Source organism: Leptonychotes weddellii, chromosome X (genome assembly GCF_054177405.1).
Source record: "Leptonychotes weddellii isolate Sample4059 chromosome X, ASM5417740v2, whole genome shotgun sequence".
In the NCBI taxonomy this organism is placed as follows: Eukaryota; Metazoa; Chordata; class Mammalia; order Carnivora; family Phocidae; genus Leptonychotes; species Leptonychotes weddellii.
Genome location: NC_138385.1, coordinates 33,746,602 through 33,768,062, shown reverse-complemented (window position 1 = coordinate 33,768,062; position 21,461 = coordinate 33,746,602). Strand labels below are relative to the sequence as shown.

General features: G+C 35.7%; 1 protein-coding gene across 1 annotated transcript in view; it reads left to right on the top strand.

The window, feature by feature from the left end:
* The window catches only part of COL4A5 (collagen type IV alpha 5 chain), a 213,472-nt gene that overhangs the window by 102,715 nt on the left and 89,296 nt on the right, over positions 1-21,461 (top strand). Inside the window, exons 5-19 of the mRNA XM_081808437.1 lie at positions 1,437-1,481; positions 1,567-1,629; positions 4,353-4,406; positions 5,620-5,646; positions 7,681-7,761; positions 10,129-10,191; positions 12,266-12,301; positions 12,389-12,430; positions 12,590-12,682; positions 13,917-13,970; positions 14,067-14,123; positions 14,364-14,408; positions 16,191-16,244; positions 17,836-17,877; positions 19,887-20,019. Coding sequence (XP_081664563.1) covers positions 1,437-1,481; positions 1,567-1,629; positions 4,353-4,406; positions 5,620-5,646; positions 7,681-7,761; positions 10,129-10,191; positions 12,266-12,301; positions 12,389-12,430; positions 12,590-12,682; positions 13,917-13,970; positions 14,067-14,123; positions 14,364-14,408; positions 16,191-16,244; positions 17,836-17,877; positions 19,887-20,019 — 889 coding nt within the window. The remainder of the gene's footprint in view (positions 1-1,436; positions 1,482-1,566; positions 1,630-4,352; positions 4,407-5,619; positions 5,647-7,680; positions 7,762-10,128; positions 10,192-12,265; positions 12,302-12,388; positions 12,431-12,589; positions 12,683-13,916; positions 13,971-14,066; positions 14,124-14,363; positions 14,409-16,190; positions 16,245-17,835; positions 17,878-19,886; positions 20,020-21,461) is intronic.

Here is a 21,461-nt window from a genome sequence, read left to right as displayed (position 1 = left end):
GTTTTAAAGGCACTTGAAGTAATTTTTTTTCTTTGTATGGTTTATGTCAACAACCAGATATATATTAAGTTCATTGGTTCTAGTTTCTTTGCAACTTTTAGTAGTTTTCTCTTTTTACCTCTTAATTTTTTATTTTTAATTACTTAAAATATTTACATTGTTCTCTAATAATGGTATAGTCAGAGATGCTTCCCATCCATTCTTGCCATTCCCCCATTCTTTTTCCTCTTTCTCCCTACCTTTTTCCCCCAGACATAATTATTTTTATTATTTTTTGTTTATCTTTTCATTGTTTTGTATTACCACCCTTATAAAAGTATAGCATATTATATATGCTACTTACACTTTGTTTCTTTTACTTAACATTATGTCCTGGAGATTACTACATATTTCAGTGCACAGAGATCTTTCTCATTGTTTTTAAGGGCTGCATAGGTTTGCATTTTGTGAATGTACCATAATTTATTTAGTCATGCCCCTATTGTTTCTAGTGTTTAGCTATAATTGTGGTTATATGGTCACTTCTTTTTATTTTAGATTTTATTTATTTATTTATTTATTTATTTATTTATTTATTTGAGAGGGAGGGAGGGAGGGAGGGAGAGAGGGAGAGAGAAAGAGAGAGAAAATACATGAGCAGGGGAGGGAGAAGCAGACTCCCCGCTGAGCAGGGAGCCCAACGAGGGATTGATCCCAGGACCCTGGGATCATGTCCTGAGCTGAAGGCAGACGCCCAACCAACTGAGTCACCCAGGTGCCCCTAAATGGTCATTTCTAAACTTTAGTGATAACAATGCTGTAATCTTAATAACCTTGAAATTCAGATTTTGTTTCATAATTTCTAGTGTATGTTTGGGATAGGTTCTTAGAAATGGTTTGCTTCAAAGGGTAAAAACATGTAATTTTGCTAGATATTTCAAATTTCTCTCCATGATGTTTGAATCCCATTAGCTGTGTATAAGAGTACCTCTTCCCCAGAGTCTCACCTACAGAGAATATTGTCAAACTTGTATTTTTGCCAATTCTGACAGGGAAATTTGATGGAAGAATTTTTGGAGTGATCACATTGATGTTCTCAGGAGCAGATATTTTTGCCACTTCCCCATCCCCTGCTAAATTCAGTATTCATCACAAACCTGAGAGAACCACTTTATCTTTTAGAAAAGACATTTCTTCCCCTAATTTGCCTGCTCCTGCTTACGTGCAATGAAGACAGTTTTCCCTCAAATAGGAGTTTCTTCTATAGTTCCTATAAAAGAGACTTTTAAACACGTGTAGGAGGTTTTTTTTTCTATAGAAAGAACAAATGGTAATCATCAATGAGACACATTTGTCCATTGCTATTCTAAATGTAATTTTCATAATTCCCTTAGGTAGGATATAATTTTATTCTTACTGATTGTTGTTTGGTTCAAGGAATTTATTTCTTATTATAGGGTCCTCCTGGACTTCCTGGATTTCCAGGGACACCAGGTCTTCCTGTAAGTAGAATTTGGCTTTTTAATTGAAAATTCCTTCAAAAGTAATCTAAGAAATATTATACATGTGTTATATCCCTTTTCAAAGGGAATGCCAGGCCATGATGGGGCCCCGGGACCTCAAGGTATCCCTGGATGCAATGGAACCAAGGTGAGATTTTTTTCAACTTAATCTTAGGCAATATGCTTGATAGTAATAGATTTTATTTTTTTTATTTTATTTTTTTTAAAGATTGTATTTATTTATTTGACAGAGAGAGACACAGTGAGAGAGGGAACACAAGCAGGGGGAGCGGGAGAGGGAGAAGCAGGCTCCCCGCAGAGCAGGGAGCCTGATGTGGGGCTCGATCCCAGGACCCTGGGATCATGACCTGAGCCGAAGGCAGACGCTTAGGGACTGAGCCACCCAGGCACCCCGATAGTAATAGATTTTAAAGTTTAAGGAAATCGATATGAAGAATGTTAGAGATACAGTAGCTTCATGTCTAAGACATACATAGGGTATGTTCTGAGTTAACATTTTCAATATTGAAACATCAATAATTCTTTAGACATGTATAATCAGCCGAGATACTGCATTGGATTGAAGGTTTTTACTGAATCCTATTTTTTTTAAAGATTTTATTTATTTGACAGAGTGAGAGAGCACAAGCAGGGGGAACAGTAGAGGGAGAGGGAGAGGCAGACTCCCCACTGGTCAGGGAGCCCGATGTGGGGCTTGATCCCAGGACCCTGAGATCATGACCAGAGCCGAAGGTAGACGCTTAACCATCTGAGCCACCCAGGCACCCCTGAATCCTATTTTGACTTTAGTGTAAAGTAGGATGAAAGTTAAAAAGGAATTAGGATATATAAATTTCAAATATTATATTAGTTGTTAAGAGTAATACTTAATGACTGTCATTCACTAGCTTTGCCTTTTTAAAAACTAGGTACAATGTAAGTTTTCAAAAATGCATGTTTTGAATTTTTTTTTACCTTGCCTAATAACTTTCTTAAGAAAAATCCTAAAAATCTACCTGTAATACAGGACATTAATTTTTACTATAAACTATTAGTATGAAAACAGAAACTTCTCCATCAGCTAAAATGATGAATTTAACAATTTAAAAAGAAAAATAAAACTTTACATATGAAAAACATTTTTTCCTGGCCCACTTTTCTTATCTTCCGTCAACTGTTTGGATTTATTATAAAGTGATAGCAAGGATAAAAAGTGAGGAAAATTTGCTTTTTTGACTGTTTGTTTATCATAGCCTCTGTTCTTATTCCCTCACTTTTCTCCTTTTCCTATCTATTAATGCAATATGTTATTATTTTCTGTATATCCTTTTGGCATTTTCCATTCTGCACGTGATATTTTGTGGAACTGTTCATGAAATAGCCTCGATCCTTCTAACTTAATGGCTTGTGTCAGATTTTGTATTAGGGTACATATTTAAAATAACTTGAACAAACTGTTTTGTATTATGAAGGCTGTATTTTGTGATAATTATTGTAGTATATACTTGAAGGCAATAAAATTATTTTTACCTCCAATGTTTCTCCAGGTCAGTGTGACTCTTGCCAATAACAACAACAACAACAACAACAACAACAACAATATATTTTTGGCAGGGTGGGGCGGATTTGTGAGGCTTGCCTGAGTTCTTCATTTGAGCTGGGGCAGCCTTACAGTGATAGGACCAATGTGGAGTAGTTTGCATGGAACATTGTTTTTAAAGTGGACTACATTCTTGTGCCTATTCTGGTTATCTGTTTGTTTGCCAGCATGCCTTGAGCAACAGAAAGACCACTAGCCAAAGTTTTAAATTTGAAGACCAGTGTATCCACAATGTGTATAGTATGCTATATGATGAAAGAGATCTTTTTCTTTCTTGTTATAAAGTAGCACCTTAGCAGATCTCATGATTAGTTTATGTGTGAGGCCCCCAATTATGTGAGCAACAAATTTTTAAATGGAATTTATTATGTATACTTTCAGATTAAATGCTTTTTTAAAAATATTTCTTACTATTTAACTAATAGAATGAGCCCTAGAGATGGAATCAGAATATATGGGTTCTTTTGTTTTCTGTCTTCTAAACTTGATGTACAGGCCATTTCCTTTCTCTCTGGGCCTATTTTTTCCATATGTAAAAAGTGATGGAGAGAGGAGTACTGGACAAAGTAACTCAAAGGCTGTAATAATCTTACTCTTTTAAACCTTTGAGAAGAATGTCTCTAGGATTACCATGGCATGTAGGTATTAGAAAGGAGGTTGCATTGGGGTTCTTCTACAGCAATTTTACTTTTGTTTTCTAAACCAAATGTCCATATTAGTACTTTACAATGGTGAGTGAGAAAAATTGGGTGCCTAGAAAACATAATGACCTTCAATTGCTAGAACTATTGCTATTATTGTCCTCTTGGTGATATTAATGGCAGTCTTTCTCACCATCTTTTCCTCTTCACAAAAATAATTTGAAATAGTTTACAATAAAAGAAAAATGCAATAGGGCAGTTAAAATAAGAATCTATATAATGCATGGGCAGGAAATTGAGACAAATCATTAACTATTAAATGTGATGATGGCCAGGAATCTGTGGTATGATCGTCTCAAAATGGATTTGTCAGAAGAAAATGACTGGGGTAGAAGATTTTTTCTTTATTTCTGATTAGGACTGATGAGTAGGGATAAAAGTATCTTAGAAGGCTGAACTGATATGAGCAGTTGATATTGAAGTAATTGGAAAGGGAAGGCTAATGAGTTTTTGGCAATCTGGCATGTTTCTGAATGGCTTTTACAGAAATCTTTTCAACAAGTTATTGTTTGTTGGTATAGTTATGCTTTGTTTCTTGTTCTTCCATCCTCTTTTATTTTTAATTCCTAGGGAGAACGTGGATTTCCAGGCAGTCCCGGCTTTCCTGGTTTACAGGGTCCTCCAGTAAGTTATACAATTTGGGATTATAATGAACACAGGAATTGACAGAAGGTGCAGAAGTGTAGAAAGTGAGCTCAGTGCATTCATGTGGAGCAAAGGTAGTACATTTGAAACTAGTAAACTATACAACTGAAGTAAAGTCTGTTGAAATGCACCATGAAGCTTTGAGTGAGGCTCTTCCTGGGGACAATGTGGGCTTCAATGTCAAGAACGTATCTGTCAAAGATGTTTGTTGTGGCAGTGTGGCTGGTGACAGCAAAAATGACCCACCCATGGGAGCAGCTGGCTTCATGGCTCAGGTGATTATCCTGAGCCATCCAGACCAAACCAGTGCTGGATATGCACCTCTGCTGGATTGTCACACAGCTCACATTGCTTGCAAGTTTGCTGAGCTGAAGGAGAAGATTGTTATTCTGGAAAAAAGCTGGAAGATGCTACCAAGTTTTTGAAATCTGGTGATGCTGCCATCGTTGATAGGGTTCCTGGCAAGCCTATGTGTGTTGAGAGCTTCTCTGACTAGCCTCCTCTGGGCCGTTTTGCTGTTTGTGACAGAGACAGACGCTTGCTGTGGGTGTCATCAAAGCAGTGGACAAGAAGGCAGCTGGAGCTGACAAGGTCACCAAGTCTGCCCAGAAAGCTCAGAAGGCTAAATGAATATTATCCCCAATACCTGCCACCCCAGTCTTAATCAGTGGTGGAAGAATGGTCTCAGAACTGTTTGTATCAATTGGCCATTTAAGTTTAATAGTAAAAGACTGGTTAATGATAACAGTGCATCGTAAAACCTTCAGAAGGAAAGGAGAATGTTCTGTGGACCATTTGTTTTGTGTGTGTGTGTGTGTGTGTGTGTGTGTGGCAGTTTTAAGTTATTAGTTTTTAAAATCAGTACTTTTTAATGGAAACAACTTGACCAAAAATCTGTCACAGGATTTTGAGACCCATGAAAACAAAAGTTTAATGAGAAAATAAAAAAGAAACTAGTAAACTATAAAAAGATTTTTTTAAAAAAAAGAAGTTGGTAGTATAGCTCTGTGCTGGGTAAAAGCAAGGATTCTATTGTATTTAATATAAATGTCATCTCTAAGTATCCTAAGATACTGTTTACTTAGAATGACCCTACCGTAGTCTATTTAATTGACTCTATTTGGAAAGCAGTGTGTTCTTTTGCTCGCACCCCCTCATGTGTATAAAATAATCATTTTCTTTTTAATAATAGGGACCTCCTGGGATCCCAGGTATGAAGGTAAGCATCTCATGCTAGGAAAGTAAACATTTTGAATAAGATATTCGGAAAGCTTGCAACTTCAATCAGATAATTTCTCTTGACTTCTGCCTTAGAGTAGATGTTTCTAGAAGTTGTGCAGATACCCACAAGCCCTCCTTAAGTAATCTCCATTGTTCCATGGAAGTATCTTCTATGTGCTGATACACTTGTAAATGTGTATATCAGACTCAAGTTTCTTTTCTTTTTTCCTCTTTTTAAAAAGATTTTATCTTTATAAAAAAAGCAAGGGGACAGAGGGAGAGGGAGAAGCAGACTCCCCGCTGAGCAGGGAGCCCCATGTGGGGCTCAATCCCTGGACCCTGAGATCATGACCTGAGCTGAAATCAGATGCTTAGCCGACTAAGCCACCCAGGTGCCCCTCAAGTTTCTGATACTTTCAGTTCCCATTACATTTTGATAGAGTTGACCATCTGCTCTCTCTCTAGAAATGCTCTTTTCCCTGACTTCTGTGACACTACCCTTTCATGATTTTTCTTCTGTATCTCTCTGGTCATCACACAGTCTTCTATACAAGCTCATTCTATTCTATGTAGCAGATATCAGGACACAATTCTGACCCCTTTTTCTCTTCTATGCCTAGCAATGTTGTTAAAGCTCATGCTATTGTTTACAATCCAGCTACTGAATACCTACATTTATATCTCTAAAATAGACTTTTCTTCTGAGTTAGATGCATGTATTAAACTGCCTCTCTGACATCTCTACTCCGATATCTCTGAGACATTCAGATTAGCACGTTCAAAGTTAACCCAGACCCCTAAAACCTGAGAGTTAGTATTTACATCTTCTACTCCTTCACACACCTCATTCCATTCTATTACTAAATACTGTTAATTTTGCCTATAAAATATATCTTAAATTCATCTACTTTTCTCCATCTCCACTGCCACCACACTAACCATAATGTCTCATCTGGACTATTATAATAGCTTCTTAATTAGTCTTTTTTTTTTTCACTACTGTCCCCTCACCTCCCAGCCTGACTTATTCTAGATTAAGTAGTCAAGAATGATCTTTTAAAAACATAAATCAGTAATTTAATCTCCCTGCTTAAAAACTTTCAAGGGCTTCCCGGTGCATCTGATATAAGGTCCACATTCTTTTTCAAGGCCTGTAAGACCCGCATGTTCTGGTCCCTTCCTACATTTCCAGACTTCTCTTTAAACTACTTTTCCCTTGGCTCACTGATCACACTGGTCTGCATTAAGTTATTTGAATGTACCAAGCTCTTCATTTTTTGGGTCCTTTGTAGATGCTACTTCAACTACCTAATACTCTTAATTAACCCATTTTTACCTGGCTGACTCCTGATTATACTTTAGATCTCAGCCTAAATGTTGCCTTCACAGATTGCCCTTTTTTGACTACCCAAACTAATTCCTCCACTATTTCTTTTTTTAATTGAAATATATTTGATGTATAACACTATAAATTTAAGGTATGCAACATGTTAATTTGATACATTTATACATTATGATTGCCATTGTAATAATAATTAGCACCTCTATCATGTCACATAATTATCACTTCTTTTTAGTTCTCCACTATTTCTTTATCATGTACCACATTGTTTTTCTCCATAGCCTTTAACTGAACCTTTTGTCGTCTTAGTTGTTTACATGTTATGATCTGCATTTCAAAAGCAGTACATTGTTAACACCATGAGGACAGAGGTCTTGTTTATCTCCTTCACTACTGAGTATCCAGAGCCTAACACAGTTCTTGGAAAATAGTAATAATTAATAAATGTTTTGTAATGAATGAGTAACTGAAGGTACCATAGGCCCTTAATAAATTGATTGTACTTAAGTGTATTCTGGCCACTTCCCCATTTCCCTTTAAAAGGTAAATTTATTCATGTTAATTACTGAGATTGCCTAATCTTCAGAACATTTATATGACACATTTAATTCTCAGATCATTTTTTGTGCTCTTGCCCATTTTCATGTGTCATAACTGTTACTTACAACTTCCACGGATGATTTCTTTCAGGGAGAACCAGGCAGTATAATTATGTCATCACTGCCAGGACCAAAGGGTAATCCAGGATATCCAGGTCCTCCTGGAATACAAGTAAGTATCCAGTGATTTTCTTCTTCACTATATTAATTAAATCAGATCACAGCATCACTTTTCTCTCTTCAGCCTTTAGTTCCTTCTATTTTAGTTACAGAAATTATCTGAAGTTTGATAGACATTGCATGTACCTCATACCTGAAAATAAAAGCAATCTGGACCAGGGAGAATTTTATAAAGGACTGCTTTGTTCTTTTATCTTTCTATGCAGTTGCCATGGAAATTTTTGTTTTGGGGTTTGGCAGCAGAAATACACTTCTGTATTCTTATTCTTCTGCTGTGAGGATCAGTAGGTGGTAGGAGTAGTCCTGATAATTGTAAATGGTCTGATTAAAAATAAAAATTGTAGGTCTCCCATTTAAGATATTAGAAGACATCATTTGTAACACTGTTAGTTATGCATGATATATGAACATATTTTGAAGGCTGAAGGAATAAAATTTATGCATGGTGAACATCAAGTATAATCTTAGGGAAAAAAGTTATGTTAGCCTATAGATAACATGCATAAAGACAGCAGTATCGTTTGAGTATTTATAGATCAGGTAGTCAATTTCTTGAGGTTTATATTTCACAAAGATTGATCCCTTTGCCAAAAAAAAATCAGTACTTTCTAATATTTGATTACTTAGATACACTGTTGGGAATTTTTTCATTAATTACCAACTCATTCCATGCTTGACAAAAGCCATCCATGTGCTCTTAAGTACTCTCAATCTTGCCCTTTATCCCTTATAATATTTTGTTATGTAATAGTTGAAAATGCAGCAGAATACATGCAAAATATATGTTATGAAACATAACTACCAAATGAACACCTGTGAATCCAAAATAACGTTTAAGAACTAGAACATTTCAAATAATTTTGAATCAACCTGGGGTTTCCTTGACAGTCACATCCTTCTGCATTCTACGAAGATATAAGTACCATTTTGAGTTTTCTTTTGCTTCTTAAAGATAGTTTTGTCATAAATACATATATCTCTAAACAAGAGTGTTTAATTTTGCTTTTAAAATAACATAACATTTATATAGTTCTGCAACTTTTTCCACTAGATATATTAAGATACATCCATATTATTGTATGTGACTGTAGTTCATTCAGTTTCACTTCCATATAACATTCCATTGTGTGAACATACTAGAGTTTGTTTCTCTGATCTCCTATTATTGAATATTTGGTTGTTTGGGAATTTTTTTAAATTACAAAATAATCCAGGATTTATACCTAGATACAGAATTGCTGGATTTCACTGAAGTCAAATTTTCAGCTTTTTAGGATGCCAAATTGTGTTCCACAAAAGTTGCATCATTCCTTTATCTGTTGTCCCAGTTATTCTCACTTCCTTCTTTGTCTTTAATCTTACTTATTTTTTATTTAATTTAATTAATTTTTGCATCCTTTAAAATTTTTTTTAAATTTTTTATTCTGGTATAATTAATATACAATGTTATATTAGTTCCAGGTGTACAATATAATGATTCCACAATTCTGTACATTATTCAGTGTTCATCACAATAAGTGTACTCTCAATCTGTCTCACTTATTTCACCCATCCCCCCATCTGTCTCCCCTCTGGTACCATCAGTTCATTCTCTTTATTTAGAATCTGTTCTTTTTTTATTGTCTCTTTAATTTCTCTGTTTTGATTAAATTAAATTCTTAATTTAAATTCTACATATGACTGAAATCCTATGGTATTTATCTTTCTCTAACTTATTTCGCTTAGCACTATACCTTCTAGATCTATCCACGTTGCAAATGGCAAGATTTTATTCTTTTTTATGGCTGAGTAATATTCCTGTGTGTGTGTGTGTGTGTGTGTACATACCACATCTTCTTTCTCCATTCACTTATGGATGGACAGTTGAGTTACTTACATATCTTGGCTATTGTAAATAATGCTGCAATAAACATAGAGGTGCATATACATTTTCAAATTAGTTTTCACTTTCTTTGGATAAATACATAGTTATTTTTTACTTTAAAACAGAGAAGCCACCTAGAAACTGGTAGTCCTTCCCTTCCCATTTGTAGCATAAAAGTCCCACTAAACACCCATCTTTATCACTTTATTTTGTAAAACTTCCTTACTGTGTATTTGTCCTACATTTGTTATCTGCCACTGTAAAACATCAGTTTTCTAAAAGCTGTAGCCATTCTTTTTAGTTGAATTTCTTTATAGTTACTTAATCCTTTTATTCTTATACATTTTAAAATTCTGCTTATAATACTGCAGAATTGTAGAATTGTGTAACCAAATTCTGGCAATTACTTAAGTTAAAATTTCATTCATTAATTCTTTGCATGATATAGTAAGAGGTTTTTTTTTTTCATCATTTTCTTCACTTCCTTTATAACAGGGCCCAGCTGGTCCTACTGGCTTACCAGGGCCAATTGGTCCCCGAGGACCACCAGGTTTGATGGTAAGCTTGCTTCTGTAATTTCATTTCTCCTACTTTAAAAAATTTTTTCTCTCAGGAATAGTAATATTATTTCTACTACTTGAAAGTATAATGCATTTTCAATGTTTACAATCTATATTTTTATTTTATTTTATTTTTTTAAAGATTTTATTCACCCATTTGACAGAGAGAGAGCACAAGCAGGGGGAGCGGCAGGCAGAGGGAGAAACAGGGTCCCCACTGAGCAGAGAGCCAAGTACCCTGGGATCATGACCTGAGCTGAAGGCAGACACTTAACTGACTGAGCCACCCAGGAGCCCTATTTTTATTTTTTAAATATTATTTATTTACTTGAGAGAGAGCAAGCACAAGCCGGGGGGGCGGGGTGGGTGGGCGGGAGAGGGAGAAGCAGGCTTACCACTGAGCAGGGAGTGCGACCCAGGGCTCTATCCCGGGACTCCAGGATCATGACCTGAGCCCAAGGTAGATGCTTAAACGACTGAGCCACCCAGGCGCCCCTATGTATATATTTTTTTATTTGCAGGATATTTTACAATGCTATGGTGAACAATATATGTGCTAAGTAATAGCTTCATTTTATAGATGGGGGAAAATGAGGTACACACAAGGAAAGATTTAAAATAAAATATTTCATTGGTTACCTCTTGATATGTCAGTGTTAAAGTTGATTCTAGTCATTGCTGTCAGTCTTCTAGGGCAGTTCTCTAGTCACTTGATGAAATATGTTTCTTCTAACTGCAATTTTCTGTTTAAGAGGAACAAAAACGGGTATTCAGAAAAAAATATTAGCTCTCATTTCTGAGGGGCCTGTGACAAAACAGTAGGATTGGTGAGGGTAGTAAATCACTCTGCAGTGGGGTAAGGATTTGTATACCCCAGGAAAGAAGCAAAAACTTCTAAAGACTTGACTATGCAGCTAGTTCTCTTGCTTTACTACCTCTGTGGTCACTCATATTTTCTACTGTAATTAAATTCTGAGTATTTTTGCCCCTGAAATACTTCGATTTCATTCAGGTCATGTTTTGGACTTAGAGCTTTGCCTCTTAAAAGGGCAAGAAAATTGTACTTCAGTCAAAGTAATTTCTCATGTGCCACTCTATCTCTCATCTACCATATATTTAAGTGACAGTTTTCATTATACCTTTATAGATTGCACAATTTTGCTTGTGACAATTGGTCCTCTATTCTTGAATGAAGGAAATAACATTTGGAAAATACTAAAAGAATCTACCAGAAAAGATTGTGATTTCTGCTTTCCTGGAAGTATCTACAAGAGGATTAGAAAACCCCCTTTGTTTAGTCTATTTTAGTTGTAGACATCCTGCAAAACATGAAACTCTGGACTATGGCACTTTTTCCTAACTCTGTTTTTACAGCATCAGTATACCCTAGGTGTGTTGTTACATCTTGAATTTCCTCAACTCTTGTGGTGTGTTGTTACATCTTGAAATTTTCTCAACTCTTGTAGCTATATAACTGATTGACTCTGCACTTCTGAATGTTCCTTCAACTAACCCTGATTCAACAGGTTGAAGCAAAGTCTTAGAAGTGCCACCAGGGTACAATATGTAAATGAATAGATCCATTGAGATCAAAGACGTGATACACTTGGGTAAACAAATGCCTATTTAACTTTTCAAGCCTTGAAACATTACAAAGTCAGGTCACATGAAAATAAAACTGAACTAAAAAAGGAAACACATGCTTTTTAGAACTAGAGAGTTAATTGCCTTATGAGTCCTAAATTTTTTACCTATAATTCTGACATGAGAAATTTGATATGTTTGTTGAGATTAACTTTTATATTGGTTTTTGGCACTGGGGTGTTAACCCTTTGCCTCTACATATCCTTGTATTTCTTCCCCTGCCTACTTGTATGCTGTCACAGGAAGTCTCCACATTCATCTGGTTTGTTAAAATCAATTTAAATGTGAGAAAAAAACAGGAAAATATTATTTTGAAGGGCTTTGTCTTTGCTTTTTATGAAACCAAATAATTATTTTAAAATTGAATAATTTTTTAATAAACTTATTAATATATCCCTTTTTTCCTTTTCTGTGTCTTCTATTCTTAGGGCCCTCCTGGTCCACCAGGACTTCCAGGACCAAAGGTAATTTTCTTTTATGTACATTTTTTATTTGGTGTGAATTCTTTCTGTTAGTGTCAATGAGATTTTAACTAAAACCTCTCTCTTCAGGGGAATATGGGCTTAAATTTCCAGGGACCCAAGGGTGAAAAGGTGAGTAAAGAAAAATGTTGATTATTCAGCCCTCAATTTTCTCCTTTCCTCATCATTTGAGCTCGTCTTTTTGCTTCTTGCATCTGACTTAGCTTACATTTTATATTATTGTCTGTGTAAATTATGAAATATTACTTTCTTATTAAATCTTGCAAACAGGGTGAGCAAGGTCTTCAGGGCCCCCCTGGGCCACCTGGGCAGATCAGTGAACAGAAAAGACCAGTTGATGTGGAGTTTCAGAAAGGAGATCAGGTGAGTATGTAGAGAGGAAATCAATGAACATTTTGCTATAAAAGTGGCATTTCATTAAAATGCATTCATTATAAGTTGGAATATAATTATATGTGAAGGTACTTTAAAAATAACAAGAATTTGAGATAATTAAATATTTAAAGAGCTTTATTGAGATATAATTTACATACCATACAATTCACCCATTTAAAGTGTACAATTCTATTTTTTTTTGTATATTCACAGGGTAGTGAAACCATGACTACAATCTAATTTTAGAACATTCTCATCAGCCAACCTCCAAAACTCCATACCTATTTGTTGTCACTCTTCATTTCTCCCCAAACTCTCAGCCCTAGGCAACCACTAATCTACTTTTTGGCTCTGTAGATGTGCCTACTCTGATCACTTCACATAAATAGAATCATACAATATATGGTCTTCTGTTTCTGGCTTCTTCTACTTAGTATGTTTTCAGGTTCTTCCATATTGTAGCATGTATTATACTTCATTTCTTTTTACGGCTGAATAATGTTCCCTTGTGTGAATATTCCGCATATTGTTTATCCATTTATCAGTTGATGGACATTTGGATTGTTTGCATTTTTGGCTGTTATGAATAATGCATTCATGTACAAAATTAGGTCATGGTAAGGTGGATGGTCATTGTCTTAGATGACTGTCTTCTCTACATTTCACTGATATACAAAGAGTATTATTCTATAAACCCTTGTTGTGTTTAGAAGTAATTATCTGATACCTTGCTTCTACTAGAGTAGATGAGATCATACATATCTTTTATAGCATAGTGACCCACCCTTGAACAAAGTGTGTACATTGTTGTTTCACTTTAAATGCTAATAATAAAGTTAAGAATAAAGGACAAATTGTATTGAAACTCTACCATCAATATGGGTTTGGATCATTTAATTCTCTGCCAAATATATGTGTGTTATATGGCCCCTATATCTCCTAGTTTTAGGTATTCTTGCTTTTTATAAAATGTATCATTAATAATTTAATTTTAAGTGTTGTCTTTTTATTTACCTCAAAACTCAGCTTGTACATACATTAGAAATGAACTGAAGTAAGCAAAGATGGCTCTTGGTTCTTTTGCCTAGCAGATTTCAACTTTGAATTAGAAACATCCTGTTATCTTTAGTTATACTGCCTGAGTCTATAGTACAGTTTGTTAAAAGTATTCTTAGCTAGCTCTAGTATTAATGTTGCTTTCCTTTCCCCTACTACTGCATAGGGACTTCCTGGTGACCAAGGACCTCCTGGACCTCCAGGGATACGTGGTCCTCCGGTAAGTCACCTAAAATTCTTTAATGTCATTTAATGTAAATTGGTATTGATACATAGCACTCCATGAACCAGTGTAAAACTACTTTTGTGTGTACAGGGTCCTCCAGGTGGTATGAAAGGTGAGAAGGGTGAGCAAGGAGAGCCTGGCAAAAGAGTAAGTATTATGACCACTAATTCTCTTTGCAAAAGATTTTAAATGTGTGTTTGTGTAATTTTATTCTTTCCTCTTAAATCCTACTTTGTCTCAAAATGTCATATTCAATTATTTATTACAATATTGAAGTCTGAAAAGTCTACTTAATAGTCCAAAGCAGGGATAAAGCTTGTTATATTCTTTAATCTCATACTTCCTAAATAACAAATTTATATTCTTGCATTTCTTTGAATCTTATAGGGTAAACCGGGTAAAGATGGAGAGAATGGCCAACCAGGAATTCCAGTGAGTAGATAAAGCCCGTCCCCTTCACCTCACCCCTCCCAAAATAGCAACATTTATATGTGGTTGTAGAGAAGCAGGATGGCAAACAGGCTTGGGTTTGGAAATAGTTACTATGAATGGAAATTATACTTTCTCTTTTGATTATTAATTTAAAATTTCTTTGTTAAAAAACGAAGTTCAGATTTTTTAAGTCCGATTTATTGAGCTATAACTTGTATACAGTAAAATGAACCATTTTCAGCATATAGTTCTATGTGTTTTGGCAAACACATACAGTTGTATAACCAGCTTTAAAATCAAAAACAGTTCCATCACCCTCAAAAGTTCCCCCAATGTTCTTTTATAGTCATCTTCTCCCCTACCACCCAAAGCCCCTGGCAGCATTTGATCTATTCTCCATCCCTATGATATTCCCTATTCCAGATTGTCATTTAAATGGAGTCATATTATATATAGCTTTTTGAATCAGGATTCTTTCACATAGCATAATACATTGTACTGTTTATCAATACTTCATTCCTTTTATTGCTGAGTGGTATTTGATTGTAGGAATGTACCAAGGTTTGTTTATCCATTTATCCACTGGAGGATATTTTGGTTGTTTCTGGTTTGGGCCATTATGAATAAAACTGCTCAAAACATTCACATACAGTATTTTGTGTGAACATAAGTTTTTTCTTTTTTTTTTTTAAAGATTTTATTTATTTATTTGAGACAGAGAGAATGAGAGAGACAGAGAGCACATGAAAGGAGGGAGGGTCAGAGGGAGAAGCAGGCTCCCCGCCGAGCAGGGAGCCTGATGCGGGACTCGATCCCGGGACTCCAGGATCATGACCTGAGCCGAAGACAGTCGCTTAACCAACTGAACCACCCAGGCGCCCGAACATAAGTTTTTTCAATAAAAGTTTTTGACAGATCATTCTAATTACTACAAAATAAAGAGGAAAATTTAAACATGCAAGTCTAGGAACATTATTTCAATCAGCCTCAGTATCAAGAGTATGCACAGTAGATGTTAAAAGAGGTTTTCAAGGACAGAAAATTTGATGAAATTTTGGAGACCATTCTGAAGGAAAGCAGTAATTCTTAACAAGCCCTAAGTTGAAAGTATTAAAATCAGATAAATTGGTTTCCAGATGATTTTGCTAAACAGGTAGTCCTCAATTTGTAAACTCTATAATCACAAATTACTTTAACATAAAATGGCGTAAGGAGGTAAATTTAGGGCCTTACCTCCTGACAGATTGGTCTTTGTTTCATGATTTAGGCAGCCATGATGGTCAATAATTGCCTCGGATTATTTTTGACAGGTATCTTCAGGGAAAAGACTGTTCTCTGTTTTCACTGGAAAAACTCAAGTCAGATCAAATAAAGATAGTCACCAGACAGGTCAAATAATGACAACTCTTTGGGAATAGGTCTTTGAAGAAGCTCCATCCCTGTTCTTTCCCTTCCATTTGCTGCTAGGCTGCTGGTTTTCACCTTGATTGTGAGCTGTTGGTTTTCAAGGATACCATTCAAGGGGCTAAGGAAGGGTGATGGGACTAGAGCAAGATAAAATGCTGCAAAGCTCTGTGGTCTTACCAAGATTAAGTCATTTTGTTTTCCCCAACAAATACTTCCTGGATTGCTATAAGCCTTTGGTTAATTTCTAGTGTTCTAAAAAAGTTGACTCTGACCATTTTTGCCAATGTTCTTTGTTGCTTTTATGGAGGAGAGGGTGTTTAGACATCCTTACTCCACCATTTTTGCTGATGTCACCCTGATCTCTGTATTTTAAAGGGTTTGCCTGGTGATCCTGGTTACCCTGGTGAGCCAGGAAGGGATGGAGAAAAGGTAAGAATTTTAATACTTTGAAGTGACCGGTTTTATTCTACTTAACATAATCCTTTTCTTTCCCAAGGTTGAGTTCTAAATGAAAAAGTTCTTAATAACCAGCTTTTATATTCAAAACATACCTTCTTTATTCATCTTTTGGTGTTGCTCCTTTTTCTTTTGTATCATTTCTTCTAAATTTTCATTCACTGTCCTAAATCACAATACATGTGGTGGAAATACATGAAGAACTGTTTAACTTTAGCATTTCCATTGTAAAAAGTTGGTGCCTTCATTTTGAGCATGTATCGGCAAAACTTTTGTTCTCTAGAAAGTGGAAGATTCAACACTATTTTAGTGAGGTCCTTATACTAAAAAGGCTTGTAGCTGTGAATTTAGAATGTCTCCACTAAACATTTCCATTCTCTGTGCAATTATTGTCTGAAAGTCTGTGGCTAATTCTTTGTCACTTTTTTTTTTTCCATTTGGCTATACAGCCTGACTGAAGGTCATTTATTTAGTCATCTATTTTAAAAAGTGACTTTGAAAAAAAAAGTGACTTTGAAAGAATGTGTGAAGCCCACATTTCCCTTATTTATAGCAGACCACAAAAATATCCAGTTTTCCAATCTCTGTGGTCTCTAATTGCTTTATATGAAAACCAATACTGAAAAGCTTTGTTTTGCAGGGCAAGGAGGAAATGGTGTTACAAACTTGAATGTACCCAGAGGGTGCATGTTTTAATGGTGGTTTATCTCTAAACTAGATCCAACTTCAAACTTGGACTAGGAGGCACAGCCAGAATAAAGGAAGATCATAAATACTCAGAGAACAAGATTTTTTTTTTTCAAGTAGTAAGTGGAGTGATAGGACTAATTCTTTAAACTAAATGAAGCTTTTAGATAGATGAAGAGTTCCTATGAACAAGTCTAGAACAAGAATAGAGGTCTGAGAGAGACATCTATCCTTAGGTCTTGGCCAGTAGAATAACAGTTGCATATTGTGTTTTTCGTGCTGTTGTAGCTACTGGTTTAGAGTAACCATTTTGTCTCTGAATTTGTCTTTCATTAGTTTCTAAGAGGTAACCCACAAAAGCAATTATAATTAATTAGCTGTTGCTGATTGTAGTTAAGTCCATCAGCTCTAAAATATCTGTCACCAATGGAAGTAACACTAAATTTATGCCCTTGACAAATTTTGTTAAAAGAAACATGGCTAGATGTAAAAAATATAACGATTTTAACGGATTCTAGTGGTACCAATTTTTTTTTTCAGTATCTTCTTTATAGAGTATTTATACTTTGCTAGAAAATAGGAATATTAAAATCAGAGGATGTTGCATCTAGAAATACCTTAGAAGTCTGGTCTATATATAAGGCAGATAAATTCATTGATTTGATCAAGATCGTGTAGCTAGTAAATCTGAGACAACATCACCGGTCTTCCTAGGCTTATTTCAGTACCATCTCATTACCTCAAGTTGTGTTTCTCTTTGAGATATTTTATTATGGATTCCTGGGTCTTTATGAAACTTAGTTATCTGCTATGTTTTTAAGGAAATCGATGTTTTCATGTGATTTTTACTAATCTACTTTACACTTGTATTAAACAGGGCCAAAAAGGTGACATTGGCCCAACTGGGCCTCCTGGACTTGTAAGTTTTTTTTTAGTCTTCATTTATCAGATTTATGAATGCATTTTTATTTTTGTGCCTTAATATCCTCTGTACCTTTTCCTCATAAAACACAAAATTCCAAGTCATTAGTAACTTTTACTGGCTTAAAAGTCTACATCTAAAAACTTCAGTAATGTTGACCTCAATGTCTTTGTATTGTTCTGCCTGTATATTACTTCTCCATAGTAAAGATCCAAAATTATGGCATTGGGTTGTTTTGCATCATGATTGCCAAATTATTTCTCAAGTAACCAGCAGGTGGTGCAGGTGCTGCTTATAAGGGTTCAGTAAAGAAATTTGGGAAACAAGCAATTGGCCCTTTCCCCTGCAGAGCTCTGGAAACATGGATTTGGTCTTAATAGGTTTTCTCAATTTGTAATTGTCTGATTCACACCTCTTTCTTCCTTGGGTATGTGCTTTCTAGGGGCTCTTAATCAAATGTAGGAAACTGCTCTATGAAAAATTAATTTGGGGGTTTACAGATTTTGCCATGTTTGCATTCACCACAGAATTTAAGTCAAATGTATTTCCAATCTTAATAAGAATAAAATATCATTGCTACAGTTTGACATACTGGCTTTCCTTTGGTTGAAATTTGGTAAGACTCTGGGTTTTATACTGCGTTGAATCTGCAAAGGTGCAAGTGTCATAATGTCTATATGTTCAGACATTTGAGTAACATTAATTCTTGCTGTCTATAATCAATCTCAGATATTGATACTTAGTACTTAACAAATCTAATGAGGATATACTTAAAGATCTTAGACAATTTTTATTCACTTTCATTTTAAAATCAGAATTTTCATTCTCTGAGAAATAGTTCCTTTATAAAATGAGATGATAACATTTTGATAAATATCAGAAGAAATGAAAATTTTGAGAATGCAGTCCTATCCAGCAGCTCACTTTCCCTTTTGAACTATCATCTCCATTCTAGGTCCCACAACTTTCAGTCTCCTTTTGTCTGAATATTTCTTCTATCCAATAGAACCAGGATGAAATATTGCACTTTGCCAGTAGGTGTTGATTTGTACTTCAGTCCAACAGTCTCTTAAATCTAAAGCTTAATTATCATTATAGCTCCATGAGATTACTTTCTTTATATTTCAATTATTTAACATGAAATTCTTTAGACACTGAGATTCTAAGACCAAGAGAAAAGGAATGATCAGTTAGTTGATTCTAATCAATAAAGCCATCCTAAAAGAGATGAGTTTGTTTCATTTTGTTTTAGAGGAAGAAAGAAATGTGGGTTGTTAAAGGGAAAGATTGGGAGAAGGCATTATAGATATTTGAAACGGCATATTCAGAGGGAAAGGCAAGAATGTGCAAGATGCATGAAGTGGTTATAATCAGACAGACCTCACTCTCCTAAAACTTCACTGCTAGAAATAATAGGAGATGAAATAGGTGAGAGAGGTCTTGGAAGTGAGAAGAGATTTGACAGAGTCCAGGGTGAAAAGTAGCATCAGACATACTAAGAAGTAGTGAGCAATTTTGAGTCCTTAAATAGGATAGCTAACACAGAGAAATTGATTTTTGAAGAAGTATATTCTAGCAGTAGATTTGGATGGAAGGGGAGAAGCTCCGAGGTGCTTCTGTTAGTCCAAGTGTGAGATGGGCATAGTAGCTGTGGCAACAGGAAAGAAGGAGGCAAATTAGAGACACATTTTCAGTAAAGAATTATTAGGCTTAGGTAACTGGAATGAATTGAATGTGATAAGAGAATTCAAAAATAATTCTACCTCCGTAAGCCTGGGGCTCAGGAGGGTGGTAATATTATTACTGGTATTAAACAGTTTCTAATCAGTTGAAGGATAGGAGTGATACAGAATGTGACTGATAATCTGTGTAGTAGTCTTGATGATTTTGCACTCAGAGCTTTGTGAAAATGATGGCACTGTAATCGTATGTAGCTGCTAGATTATTTTTAGGAGAACAGGCCTCTTCCTCTTTGAGTTCCTTAATTTTTTTCTTTCATAATAAAGGTAATTCCTAGGCCTGGGACTGGTGTAACTGTAGGGGAAAAAGGAAACATTGGGTTACCCGGCTTGCCTGGAGAAAAAGGAGAGCGAGGACTTCCTGGAATACAGGGTCCACCAGGCCTTCCTGGACCTCCAGGTAAAAGAGACTGTACTTAATGTTCTTGTGTTTATAGCATCTTTGCTAATTCACATGTCCAGTATTATCGTACTAGTTCCAGGATGAGCATAGCAGTAGAAGACATGAGTATCTTTTAATTGACGGAGACTTCTCAACTCATACTGTAGCCTTTCTCACCAAATTTCTCACCTGTACTTTATTTTTTTTTAATTTTATTTTATTATGTTATGTTAGTCACCATACAATACATCCTTAGTTTTTGATGTAGTGATCCATGATTCATTGTTTTCGTATAACACCCAGTGCTCCATGCAGTACGTGCCCTCCTTAATACCCATCACTGGGCTAACCAATCCCTCCTCCCCCCTCCCCTCTAAAACCCTCAGTTTGTTTCTCAGAGTCCATAGTCTCTCATGGTTCATCTCTCCCTCCGATTACCCCCCTTCATTTTTCCCTTCCTTCTCCTAATGTCCTCCATGCTCTTTCTTATATTCCACAAATAAGTGAAACCATATGATAATTGACTTTCTCTGCTTGACTTATTTCACTTAGCATAATCTCCTCCAGTCCCATCCATGTTGATGTAAAAGTTGGGTATTCATCCTTTCTGATGGCTGAGTAATATTCCATTGTATATATGGACCACATCTTCTTTATCCATTCATCTGTTGAAGGGCATCTTAGCTCTTTCCACAGTTTGGCTATTGCAGACATTGCTGCTATGAACATTGGGGTGCATATGGCCCTTCTTTTCACTACATCTGTGTCTTTGGGGTCAATATCCAGTAGTGCAATTGCTGGGTCATAGGGTAGCTCTATTTTTAATTTTTTGAGGCACCTCCACACTGTTTTCCAAAGTGGCTGTACCAACTCGCATTCCCACCAACAGTGTAAGAGGGTTCCCCTTTCTCCGCAGCCTCTCCAAGGTTTGTTGTTCTTGCCTTGTCAATTTTTGCTATTCTAACTAGTGTAACGTGGTATCTCAATGTGGTTTTGATTTGAATTTCCCTGACGGCTAATGACGATGAACATTTTTTTCATGTGTCTGGTAGCCATTTGTATGTCTTCTTCGGAGAAGTGTCTGTTTATGTCTTCTGCCCATTTTTTGACTTGATTATTTGTTTTTTGGGTGTTGAGTTTGAGAAGTTGTTTATAGATCTTGGATACCAGCCCTTTATCTGTAGTGTCATTTGCAAATATCTTCTCCCATTCTGTGGGTTGCTTCTTTGTTTTGTTGACTGTTTCCTTTGCTGTGCAGAAGCTTTTTATCTTGATGAAGTCCCAAAAGTTCATTTTTGCTTTTGTTTCACTAGCCTTTGGAGATGTATCTTGAAAGAAGTTGCCATGGCCGACGTCCAAGAGGTGACTGCTTATGTTCTCCTCTAGGATTTTGATGGATTCCTGTCTCACATTGAGGTCTTTCATCCACTTTGAGTTTATCTTTGTGAATGGTGTTAGAG